The sequence below is a fragment of the Lutjanus erythropterus genome, chromosome 23 (assembly GCF_056507025.1).
Source record: "Lutjanus erythropterus isolate fLutEry1 chromosome 23, fLutEry1.hap2, whole genome shotgun sequence".
In the NCBI taxonomy this organism is placed as follows: domain Eukaryota; kingdom Metazoa; phylum Chordata; class Actinopteri; order Lutjaniformes; family Lutjanidae; genus Lutjanus; species Lutjanus erythropterus.
The window spans coordinates 20,330,555-20,343,775 of record NC_139339.1 but is presented as its reverse complement, the minus strand read 5'-3'; the positions used below and the strand labels follow the sequence as shown (position 1 = coordinate 20,343,775).

The window sequence follows — 13,221 nt, the reverse complement described above, 5'->3', positions numbered from 1 at the left end:
AGAGGAGAGGAAGCCAGGAGGAGCACCGGGCAGACAGGCAAGCAGCTTAGTGGCTCCTGATGCTAATGTGAGTGCTGGGGGTTGTTGAGGTTCAAACAGGCCAAACCGGAGGCTGTGTCGTGCTACTGTCTAAAAGGTTGCAGAGTTGTCGAGCGAGTGGAAGAGCACGTATTTGACCAGGCCACAGGGTCCATGGCAGGGGCAAGGGCACAGACAAGTTGCTACGATCACATGGGCCTCCACACCTTTGAGAGTGGCCTGCTGATGCAGGTCATACTGAAAAAAAGAAAGTTTCCTTTTCAAGCTTTCAGGCTTAGCAGCCCACCTTATTTTTTACAGCCTACATGAATGCTTATGGCCCTGGTTTAAAACTCTTAAATTGATCAATAAATAAGAATTAACACTGTTGGTGTTGTTGGAACAGAAACACTCAGTCCACTTGTGATTGTACAGTGGTGTTATTGAGTGAAGGTTGTTCCCTCAGAAATGATCTTTGGCTGAGTTGCTGGGTTGCTGAGAGCTCACAAACCTGACAACAGCTGAGTTCGATTTTGGTCTTTCATCAAGTTATTTACAGCAGTGGTTCTCAAATGGTGTGCTGTGAGGCAAGTCTAGGTGTGCAGTGGGATTTTATGACAACCATACCTTATTATTGTAACATACACCCATACAAAAAGTTACGAATTTCTAATCTACTGTGTCAGTACTTTGTATACACTCATGTCCCAATACAAAGGCAGATTCTATATCCAGAAGAAAGTCCTTTAGAAACCTTTCTTCAAAGCAAGCAACAGTTTTTGTTGACGGATAGTGGGAATTATTAGAGTGTTACACATCCAAGACCATGACTGTCACTTATTGCTTTCTTACTCACACTCTCGCTGACTTTCTAGTATACCTTGCCTCAAGCTCGTTGGGTTAGTTAAGGTAAGAGGTAACGTCAGCCAATCACAAACAGGATAAATAATAGATAATTTGTGACCTGTCTGGTTTGAATGGGTGTGTTGCTGCTTTCATGCAACAAATTGCTAAATTAATTAGTTTCAAATGAATTATTGAATTATTTTGTGAATTTTTCATGAGTAATATAGTTGTTGTCATTTTATTTAGTATTAGTGATTCAAAATAAATGTTTACAGAGTGATAATAGGTATTGTAGAGGTTACTTTTCAGGGATGTGAATATAGGTGTGCCTTAAGATTTAGTCTTGCTCTCTGGTGTTCCTTGGGCACAAAAAGTTTGAAAACCACTGGCTTACAGTATAAATGTAAATTACTGACACCTGATCTGACCTTCCAAGGCCAATGTTTGCCATTTAAACTGGAAAAAAACGACAGTCAGCAGAGGCTCAAAATGACAAGCTGCTACATGAATGTTTTGTACCCTGCTCTTTCCTAATAAGAAAGAGAACAGAGAAAAGATTTTGTAGATTCGCTAGCTTTTTGCAAACTGTAGAGCCTGGCTGTTGTAAAGCAAAGCAAGCTGAAGTGAGCAAAACACAATAAAGAAAGCATTGGCATTTAAGGCAATCCTTATCCAATAAAATCTTCCTTGCTCAGCAGTGATACAGCTGGAGGCATCTTAAGTACTCTGTGTTGCTCACCAGTAAGAAACAGACCTTAAGATGCACTTAGATTTAATGCAAAGCAATTTTTCAACTTGCATTATTTACACAAAATTTGATGGCTGGATTGTTTTGTAGAGGGTGAGAGTCAGTGTACTGACTGAATAGACAGTACACTGTTTAGGTGGCTACTTGTTACTAGCTGGCAGTGGAACTCAGGAACTGCAGGGTTCAACTTTAATGTTTTGGGTTTTTTTTGACTTGGCTGTTAAGGCAAGTGGGTTAGAAAACTTCTTGCCCAAATCAATTTTTACTTGCCCCTGTACTAATTGTTATATTTATTAGCAGTTATCAAATAAAAATTAAGGCTACAGTTAATTATCATGTTCAAGAGAGGGCTGTAACCTCTATAAAGTCTCAGAAAATAGTGAAAAATGTCCATCCTAGTTTCTGAAAGTCCAAAGTAATGTCTTTATATGTCTTGTTCTGTCAGACCAAACCCTCAAGACATTCTGTGTAATATGATAATAAACAGAAGAAAAGCAGAGATTCCCCATATTTGTGAGGCTGACAACAGCATTTTTGCCATTTTTGCATGAAACTTTACTTTAACGATCAATCAGTTTTGTACTCTAAAAGGTTTTTTTCATTACTTGCTTGGTCAGGCAAGTGAGTTACTATAGTTACTTTTTTAACTTTCCCTGGGCAATGAGAAAGTTCAGACTGACTGATCTCAGATTTTTCTCATTTTCCTTTAGTTTATCTCCTTTTCCCACCTAGTCTCTGTATAGTGGTGAGTCATGCAACCTTGGGGTGAGCGCAAATGATTTTATTAACTCGAAACATTCTCAAATTGCATGGATGCGTCTCCACCTCAATTCCCCCAAATCACTCACGTCTGTTTGCGTCTTCTTTCATCTTTCCGTTGACTTTGTAGGCAGTAGCTCAGCTTGTAAATTTGCATCACGTTCAGTGTGAACACACCCTTTGATTGAGAGAGAGATGCAGCAGTTGATGGTATAAGAGTCGTGGATGAGTGACACAAACACAGTAAGGGAGAGAGAGAGCGGGAGAGAGAGGTTAGTTGAAGCTGACAGATACAGAGGGCATGCCAGTAAAACCCATTTCCCCAGGGCACGGTACACTGACTTGAACCTATTACCATGTCCTCTTTACATGTACATTGTAACCTCATCATGAACTGATGAAATCCACTTTGCCCTCTTTCTAGTTTAACAAACATCTCTGAAGAGTTGTGCTGCCATGTTATTTTGCTAGCCATGCCCTGAAGAACAAGCTTTTGACATTAACATTGTCAGGACACTCTGGGGAAGAGGCTGTAATCTAGAACTAAAGCTTGATACAACTCCTTTTGACACTGCAATGACTTTGCCAGGGAAAGGAGCAGAAAACATACTGTTGCACAAATCTCCTTCTGTTTCTGCAGGAGAGTTTGCCAGACAGAAGAAAAATCATTTGCTATCTTTTTTTTTTTTTACCTGTAAATAACTGGAAGTAGCTGTACTTTGCTCCCATTATGGAACCTAATTATGGACAAGCACTTGAACGCTTTGACCTCTGTTTCTGCGACTCGTCATGGGTTGTCTCCTTCCGTTTGCCCTCTCAAGAAAGAGGAATGCATTTGAGGAATCATTATGAAAGGGCTAAAGCTCTGAACAAACCCTCAGCCCACTCTGATCTCATTTCGTCTGTCCGTTCGACCCTCTGGCCACTGACGGCCTGCCATGTCTTCTCTGACAATCATTTTTCCAATTGGGTCGGGCAAATAATTGCTCATCACCGTGCGTTAATACTGTTTACCACTCTGTCTGTCAGTGCTTGGAACGGCCATGGATTCCTGAGATTAGAGGCCGGCATCTGGACACACAGAAGATCATAGGAGTGTGTGTGTGTGTGTGTTTGTCAGCCTTAGCACTCTTGTCCTCAGTTTAAGGCAAAAGAGAGCAACCAAATTCCACACATCTGAGGTCAGGCGATATGATGCTAAACATTGTGTGATGATAGGAAAATGTCTATCATTTCATATATATCATAGACTATAGAGATAAAAACATAAAAAAATTACATGTCACCATTGCAGTGACCGATTTATCACTGTTATCAGCAGTGTTGTTGAAAATGTACAAGTACTGACACGCTGAAATCCTTTCACAAAGTTATATTGAAAAACTGGCACCATGTCCTTTGTGCTGTCAGCGACTTCATTGACACAAAACAAACCCACGTTGCTGCTGCCTCTGCATCTGGGAGACTGTTGCAAACTTGATGATGCAGGGCAGTATTAACAGTGAGTTTTTCAAATCTGAAATGATAATACCACAGTAATCATCAGTAATTTTATCAGTTCATCGTGAAACCACTTAGCATTTTATCCCTACTCCATTGTTGATTTTTCACACTCTTTACAGCAATATTTTTCATTATTTGGACATTGGACATTCATTCTTCTGCAAGGTAGTAAATAATAAAAGGAGAGAAATAATAAATTATGAATAAGTACAGGGCTAAACAACAGGGTTCATGTGTTTGCCCATGGCAAGTAAAATGCTTAGTCAGGCAAGTAAATCTGGCAACTCACTTTGCTCTAAGTGGTAAAAAAGAATTAAAGTAATTGTATAAGCATATTGAATAATTGTTAAAGCATGGAAAAATGGCAGAAAATGCTGTTTTCGTCATCTCAAATAGGGAGACTTCCCACTTTTCTCCATTTATTATCATAAATTTTATATTTTTAGGTTTTAGAATGACAAAACAAGATATTTACAGACATCAAGTTTGACTTTGAAAAACTGGGATGGACAAATTTTCAGTATTTTATGACATTTTATAGATGTTGCAGCCCCAGATTAAACATGACAGTTAACTTGAGTCTAGTAAAGTTTAGTAAATTGAAAAATTAGTACAAGTGAAAATTGACTTTGGGCAAGTAAATTTCTGTGAAACAAAACCATTAATGTTGAAGCCTAAAGTACCTTTTATTTGTCACGTATTAATTCAAAATGTAACAACAATTTTAAATTAAAACTACCATATTCATTGAATTTACATGAACTGTGCTATGTTGTGATATGTGGAGTTATCTGGATATGGAATGATCTATTTCAAGATATGAGATTTTGGTCAGCCCTGCTCTGAGCTGTTGAATGGATTTTCTACATCCCAACACGCCCGTTCCTTCTCTGCTCTCTGTCATATCAGTCCCAGGGATCTAATTCCTTTTTGTAGGTCTCACATGTGACTGTAATACGCCATCACTCAGCATCACATTGGCTCCGCTGACCTAAATAGCAGTGACATTCGGCAGGCAAGTGAGCAGGAGAGGTGGAGGAGGACGAGGGGGGGGGGGGGGGGGTCAACGATTGCTCGGGGACAAGGTGGAAAGTGTCACAGAGAACTATAAATAGCCTCAGAATTCAGCCTTTTTCTTTCTTTACATCTCCCTATTTGTGGCGTTCTCCTCTGGTGAAGGGCAGACTTGTGTCGGGAGTCTGTAGCCAGAGACGGAGAACCCTCTTAACAAGCCTGGCCCAGAGGTCACTGAATAAACCACCCTCATCGCTCTCTCCCTCTGTCTGTGATCCAGTGCTGACCAGGCCACACACACACACGCACACACACACTAATGGTCGGGCTCGAGCTCTGTTCTGGCTGTATCTCCAGTCGGTGACTAAGACATATGAGTGTGCACCGGAGAGCTCACTCAATCACGGCTAATGAGGTCAAAAGGCCATCAAATATTTACAAGAGCACACTCCACAGTATACAGTGTCGAGGGACAGCTGTTTTAACGCAGCCACCACAGCCCTGCATCATATGAATTAATCAGATGTGTTTCATGGCCATTAGTTGAATATCTCACTAAAAGCTGAGGCTTCTTTTTCCTTTTTCATTTGTGCTAAAATTGCCCTGTGGAATAAAAAGCGGTTCATGTGTATATGTGAGCAAGTGAATGAGACACAGAGAGAGTATTGACCGTGCAGAAGAGGTAAAAGCCCATGTAAATAAGATACCAATAGCGGTTTTGCTGATGAGACTCAATAAAGAGATGGAGAGGCTTTGAAGCCTCAAGAGAGCGGATAGAAAGAGAAAGGGTCTTTTTTTTTTTTTTTTTTTTTAAAGCCTGCATCAAATGTGTCCATGAAATGAAGCTGTGATGATGCCAGTGCCACATACTGCATACTTGAAACCACCCACGCAGGATGTTAAGGGCAGCATTGAATTAAGCAGAACATGTCTGTAGTTGTTAAAGGTGGCGATAGCTTAAAAGAATCATTTGACAGGTTTGATTGGTAAGCTGGAGGGAACAGGAGGTGTAATGTGCGCAGGAGCAGTGGAGGTAGGGATATTTTTACCCCTAGCCTATGACTGATAATATTCATGACGTAGGCATCACATATGATTGGACCAGATTGGACCAAGTGTTGTTTCAGTTTGGGTCAGATGGTGTTGAAAGAGCAAACCAGACTAACCAAACCAAGTAGTTTTGTTGCCTACATCTCAGCAAACTTATAAACCACACGCCCTCCATGTTAGCACAGGGGACATGGGCCAAACTACAAAATCAAGCCAAAAAAGTCAAAGTTTTTCATTTTAAGTAGTTCTTATCACACAGATGTACGTTCAAGTGTTGATTTTTTCTGACAAGTTTGATTTTAATTGTTTTTTTGATGCTGTAAAAAGAGGGTTTCATGTCATGATTGGCAGCTGAGCTCTGCTGCACAGACTCTGGCTCCAAATGACATCACCTGTACGAGATGGCTTTGCTCATTATCAGGATATTTTCACGTCATTATTGGAGGAGGTGCATTCATGCTGTCCATCTTTATACACAGTCTGGTCCACATCCCTAGTTGACCGTCACACTCACTTTCCTAAAGTTCCCTCACGGCAGCTCTCTCTGAGTACTGAGAAACTGTTAACTATCTCATCCAATTTTAGTGTTTTTCCTCGGTTTCTTTGCCTTTTCTTCACAAATTGAAGAAATAATTAGCAAGGTTTCTGATTGATGGCCATTTCTGTTTTTTGTTCGGGAACACCAATATTCAAGTTCTTGTGCGATAGCAGGGAAAAGAATATACTTAATTGTGCCTTTGGGGATATTTGTCTTGGCTCTACTGCATTTCCAAAAGCAATACAATATGCAATTCAAAGACATAAAACATCCCACAAGACAATAAAAAACAATTAGCAGGAAAGTTACACAACCACATTCAGTACCACACATACCCATACAAGGGTTTTCATGGGTTTTTCGGATGTTACGTAGTGATATGACTTAAATCAGTCTGTCTCTTGTCATATTCTTAGCTGTCCGGCATGTGCTCTCATAAAAATGTTGAGTAGAGTGGCAACAGTTAGTTGATTAATCAATTTATTGATTGAAAGAAAATGAATTATCAACTATTTTGATAATGGATTAATCGTTTCATCATTTTCAATCACTAAAATATCAAACATTTGCAGTTCCAGCTCCTTAAAGCTAAGAATTTGATGCTTTTATGATACAGAATTAAGAGTCATTGGTCTGTTGTTTAGACAGTTTGAAGCAATTATAATATATAATTTTTGGCTCTGTGAAATTACTGTGAGCCTTTTTCACATTTTCCAATTTCCAGATTTATCCATAATGAAAATAAATATTTGCATTTGTTTTGGAGAAGAAACATATCTGTATGTTGGTGGAGAGAGTTGCTGTATCTGGTATGTAGTTTTTCCAAGGTTTTTATAAAGTCTTTTCCCAGTTAAGTCCCATAGTTTGCAAGAAGCAGCCGGTATTAACGGAGCACTGTTCAGTCTCCGTTTGACCTCTGCTTTTCTTCTGATCTTTCTTTCTTCCCCATCGTCATTATCAAGGCTGCTCTGTCACTTAACATCAGCCGCGGTGACCCCTCACAGATGGAGCTGTAACATGTCCTGGCTGCCACAGCCTATCCACTTAAAAACCCCCACAGGTACGCCCAACAAGCTACTTAGTGGGCTCACCCATTGAGCTGAAATAATGTGATGCGGAGCGCCGCACGCCTGAGGGTTGATGCCATGCTACCTCAGGCCGGTTACACTGCACCGCTGTAGGCCGAGTAAGCCCTACACACACGCACAGTGGAAACCCACCAGCTGACAATGCCTGTGGCTCTCACTCACAGACAAATAGCTCGTTGATGCTGTGTGCGAGACATCAGCAGTCCGCCCAGTGCTGTTCCATCTAAGATTCATGTGGTGCTTCAGAGAGAAAGGGCAGCCAAAGAGCACCTCCCAGAGGTTTTTCTCCCCATATAATGCAGTGCCACACCTCTGTGGTGCACAGGACCTCCATAGGCTCCTCTGACACCCCTGGCCTGTTTCCCGGCTGGCGGCCACGGAGTCCCTTAATTTTTAAACACTTAAAAAAAAAAAAAAAATTAACCAAGTGCTTTTGCCTTGACAAGCAGAGTAAGAGAGTCAGAGAGTGGGGTAGGTCATGTGGGGTGGGTTGGTACTATTTATATGCTTCATAGTGGCACCTGCGCTAATGTAGGCCAGATGAGATGGCTCCTCAAGGAAAGGTAGCTCTAAAAACTTGGCAGTTCACTTGGGGGCGGTGCCTCACGTCCTTCGTCAAACAGAGTGTTGTTCTGCATTGTTGGTTAAAAAAAATAGCAAAGCTGTAACCTTAAAAGTTGTTTATTACCTAATAATCTATAACCAAATTTTATAAACACCAACATTAAATCCACAGGGGACCTCATGCCTCATTTTAACTTCGAACAGATATGATTATGTATTTTATTGTGATCGATTTACGTAGACACGCTCAGATTTTAGTTCCTTGTACAGCTGGCACAGCTGCAACCATGACTAAACTGCAGATTTTCAAACACCTTTTGATCAGGTCTGAAATTGACCATCTTAATCTTATACTGGAAGATATCAATAAATACTATAATACATTGACAGGATGGACTGAATTATTTCCCACAACAAAAATATGCAAAGGTATGTAGTCTGTATTCTGATATCAGTGTAGTATCTTTCACAAACAGGCTTACAAAGCTTAAAAACATCAAATTAACATATCTTATGTGTTTATTATTCAGTCTAGTTTGCCTAATTTTCCAAGCTTTAGAAATAAAATTAGCCTTTACTTGGTCACTCCAACTTTCTTTCGTGTACTAAAAGCAAAGGTGGAGACGTCATGGAGCTCGCCGTGAGCTTGCAGAAGTGTGCATTGCTACGTCCTGCAAAACCACGCCCATCCGGATCACATACAAAGTTTTTAGGGATTCCCTCTGAGGAATACTGCTGAAGAGGAGGAAGGACAGACATAAGTGACACAGAGAGACACAGAAACCATTTGCCTTTTCTCACACACACATTTGTCTTCCACAAGTTGAGGAATCCACCAGCTCGGTTTCCGTTTCCCCCGTTAGATAAGAGACGGAAAACCTTGAAATCATTGCCGGTGGAGATCGAGAAGTTGAGAAAGCGACGTATAACGGGGCGAGCTGGCCTGTCAGAGGGAAGAGAAGGATGAGGCGGGGAGGAAAAAGACTGAGTTAGGAGCAGAGAGAGAGAGACGGAGTGGGATAAAATAGAGGCACGCGGGGCAGATGAGGGATGGGGATGCCAGGCAAGTGGCAGAGCAGCAGAGGAAGACAGTGATGTAGTGGTAGCGGGTGGAGGAAGAGAGGAGGAATAATGGATGAGGACAATAGAAGTGCATTAGAGCGGGAGGTGGTGTGTGTGCGTCTGTGTGGTTGGGGAGCTTTGCATGAAAACTGGAGAGGGAATGACAGATGCCTACAACTGTATATGCATCTACTTATTTCATGTTACGGGATAAGCCGACATGATCCAGTTTAACTTCCTGTTACATGCACATCTCAACCTTTAGTATAATAGAAGAGCAGACATTCTACAACCCCGATTCCAAAAGGTTGGATTCTTTGTAAAATGTAAATAAAAACAGCATGTAATGACTTACTAATCCTTTTTGGCCTCTGTTCAGTTGGAAACAGTACAAAGACAATATATTTATTTATTGTTTTGTTTGTTTGCTTGCAACATTTTTTGCAACATGTTCCAAAAAAGTTGGGGATACAGGCAACAAAAGACTGGAAAGGAGAGGGACCATGCAAATTGTCACCAGTGCAAAGTTCAAAAGCCAGAACCTGTGACGGTATGAGGCTGTGTTAGTGCTCATTGCATCATGGGTAAGTGTCACATCTGTGAAGGCCCCATTAATGCTTAAAGACACATACAGGTTTGGAGAAACATATGCTGCCATCCAGGCGACGTCTTTTTCAAAGACAGTCCCGCTTGTTTCAGCAACACAATGCCAAGACACATTCTGCATATGTTATAACAGCGTGGCTTCGTAGTAAAAGACTTCAGGACATAGACTGGCCTGCCTGTGGTCCAGACCTGTCTCCTATTGCAAATGTGTGGTGCATTATGAAGCACAAAATAAAAAAAGCAGAGACGCCGGACCGCAGAAGTCATTTAGTAAGCACGAATGAGAAAGAATTTCACTTTCAGAACTTCAACAGTTTGTGTCCTCAGTTGATGTAACACAGCGGTGAACATGCCCCTGTCCCTGTTTGGAATATGTTGCAGGCATCATTTTCAAAAGTGAAGTTTATCACTTTGAACATTAAATATGTTTGCACTGGAAATCATTGCATTCTGCTTTTATTTGCATTTTACACAATGTCCCAACGTTTTTGGAATTGGGGTTTGTACATGGATTATTTACAATTGCCCATTAGCATGTGTTTTTTAGAGCTGAACAGAGCTATAACAATGTGGTTTTGAAAATAAAGTCAACAAAGAAGCACCCACAGAACATTTCCAGACAACTCAACCAAATAATGTTTTGTTTTTGTCTGCTGGTAAAATATATTTCAAATGAAGAGTTTAATCATCTAAAGTTTGAACAATGCCAGAAAACAAGATCTTCACCCACTCATCTTCCTCTGCGAGTTTTCTTCCAGCCGTGGCCCCTTCCGCATATCCACACACAAGTCCACACAGTCGCACACTCACACCCGCACATGCTCTCATCTGGCCCCTGGAGAAGCCTGTCACTGTGAGTGGCCCTCTGCCATGGGAGGATAAACTACCTGTCATGACGACGACTTTCTGTGGAATTCATATCAGAGGCAAAACAAAGGAGGTGCTGAGGTCACGGGGCATCACTCTTAAATTATTCATCCTCTGCTTCCTCCTTCCGTCTCCTCTCTGCCTGTCGCCCACTTTGTTCTGCCAGCTCACAACAAGGGCAACTGTCAGCCTCCTTCCCATCTCAAATTTTTTGGTATAGAAAGTAAATAAACACAGTGAAAAACTCCTTTAGAAAAGTTACTGATTGACTGTTTTGGAGGGTATGTTTATGTTCACGTTAATCATGTGGCGGGGTTCGGGAAGGGCAGCGCAAGTCACCAACTTCTGAAGGTTACAGCATCATGAAATTTTAAAATGTGCTTTCCCTACCACTCATTGTTTGGTCCTCTTGGGTGCATAATTGATCAGTGTCCTGGCAGCTGCTTGTTCGCACACACTTGCGGGACGTTTCTATAAAGACAAGCTTTAGAAAAATTGAATCCAAGATGGTCCATGAATTCCATCGCTGTGTTTTTCGATTCCAGAAACAGTTGTCTGCTCTGGGTTTGACTGACGTCTGGGACCAGAAGGTGGCCGACTTCTCTGGGGTGTCAGACAAGAGCAAGGGGAAACTCCACCTGGGTGCAGTTCTCCAGTGGGCCTCCATGGAGCTGGGCGCTCAAGCTGGGAAGGGAGAGCTTGATGAGGAGCACATAGAAAAGCCCAAGCTGTTCTACGCCGATCACCCTTTCATCATCTTCGTTCGAGACAATGCCACTGGGGCGCTGCTGCTGATGGGAGCTCTGGACCACGCGGAGGGTGAGCCCCTCCACGACGAACTGTAGCACCCTCCGACATATATCCTTTTTCGGTCTCTGTCTCTTACACACTCCCTCTCAAAGACAACACTGGTTTCTTACTCAAGACATTGTCATTCACTGTGGCACACTATCACATCAGACTACAGCTGGCTGTCATACATTGACACTGCATAGTCTGGCGCTGACTGACACTGACACTGCCATACCTGACACAGTCACACACACATATCGACACCTACATGGCACATATAAGCGAAGAAACTGTACCAGACGTTACTAAAGTTGACGGATAGCAAAAAAACCCTGTGTTTTCTGTCTCCCACGCATGTACAACCACACACAGACGTATACACACAAATTCAAGGCCCAAGTGATCAAGTCAACACAAAACAAATGACAAACAAGAGTGCACTGACAAATACTAACATGCTGACAAGCAAAAGTGGTTACACTGACACAACGCTAAGAGCAGCATCAACAAAGAACTTGAACGAAGAGAGAGCCTCGCTGTGACACTTGAATCCTCGCCGTCAGGCAAACACCCGGGCAGGTGAATCTATGAGTGTGTGCGTTTGTGTGCGTCTGTGTGTTTTTGTTTTTGTTTGCGTGGTGACCGACAGATCAAGGGTGCCCATGAGGACGCGCTTGGAGCTGGCAGGGACCTATGACGGGGGTCCCCTGGGCTACATCTGAGGAAGACTGATGGATCGGCCAAGTGCTTATTGATGAGGCAGCTTAATGCTAATGGCCGTAATGAGTCACAACGCTTGTCAACAACACGGAGAGGACGGGGGAACCTTTTAATCTCTTAATACCATCAGGGATCAATGACACCGTCATGCCGCTGGAAACAAACATGACTGACATCGCTTGACTTAAATGTAACAGCTTAATATTTAGGATGATTCCAGCTGTTCAAAGAGGCATTGATTCTCATTTGTATATTTGTTTTTCAAAGCACCAAAGTGGATAGTGGAGATATGTGAATGAACTACAGCTTTTTTTTTTTAAAGATATGCCTATTTTTTATTCTTCTTTTCGCTCTAGCTACAGTATATTTATCAATGTCTTTACCCGATCTTGATGCAAACCAATCAATCATCGAAAAATGTACTATTAATATATAATACGTGTGCACTGCCACAGCTCCATCTTTCTTGACAGCACTGATAGCTTTTTTTTTTTTTTTAAACTTCTGCCCTGAACCGTATTGGCTGACATTGAACCTCAAGGGTGTATGGAAGCAGATTTAAAGCCTTGAACTAACAACATTATTGAAATTTCAGGGGCAAAACATGATGGGCTCGCAGTGTTTTGAAAGTGCAGAAACAACTATGTCAAACACTGATCAAATGTTTCTCAACAACAGGTTTTCTGCAGGACATTAAAAAGTCTAAAATCCAATAATCTGAATTTTAGGCCTTAAAAATATATTAAATATGATTTTGACAGGTTTTAAAAATTGAAGTTAACACGTTGTTTATAAAGTTGGATTAACTTCAGTGCGCTTTAGGGAAAATTCGTATTGATCATTGTATAACACCTACAAAATGAAACCAACACTGACCCAGTAACCACAAATGTGCTTCTACTTTTTTCCACTGTGGAATTTCTTAAATTGTATTTATAATGGCCTTAAAAAGTCTTAAAGGGACAGTTCTCTCCCAAAATCAAAAATACATATATTTTCTCTTACCTGTAATTCTATTTATCCATGTAGATTTTTTTAGAGAGAGT

General features: G+C 41.4%; 1 protein-coding gene across 2 annotated transcripts in view; it reads left to right on the top strand.

Moving 5' to 3' along the window:
• The window catches only part of serpinh2 (serine (or cysteine) peptidase inhibitor, clade H, member 2), a 169,489-nt gene extending 156,591 nt beyond the window's left edge, over positions 1-12,898 (top strand). For both annotated transcript variants that reach the window (XM_084712699.1, XM_084712700.1), the window contains one exon: positions 11,209-12,898. In XM_084712699.1, coding sequence (XP_084568825.1) covers positions 11,209-11,508 — 300 coding nt within the window. In that variant the 3' untranslated portion in view covers positions 11,509-12,898. The remainder of the gene's footprint in view (positions 1-11,208) is intronic.
• The last annotated feature ends 323 nt before the right edge of the window (positions 12,899-13,221 follow it).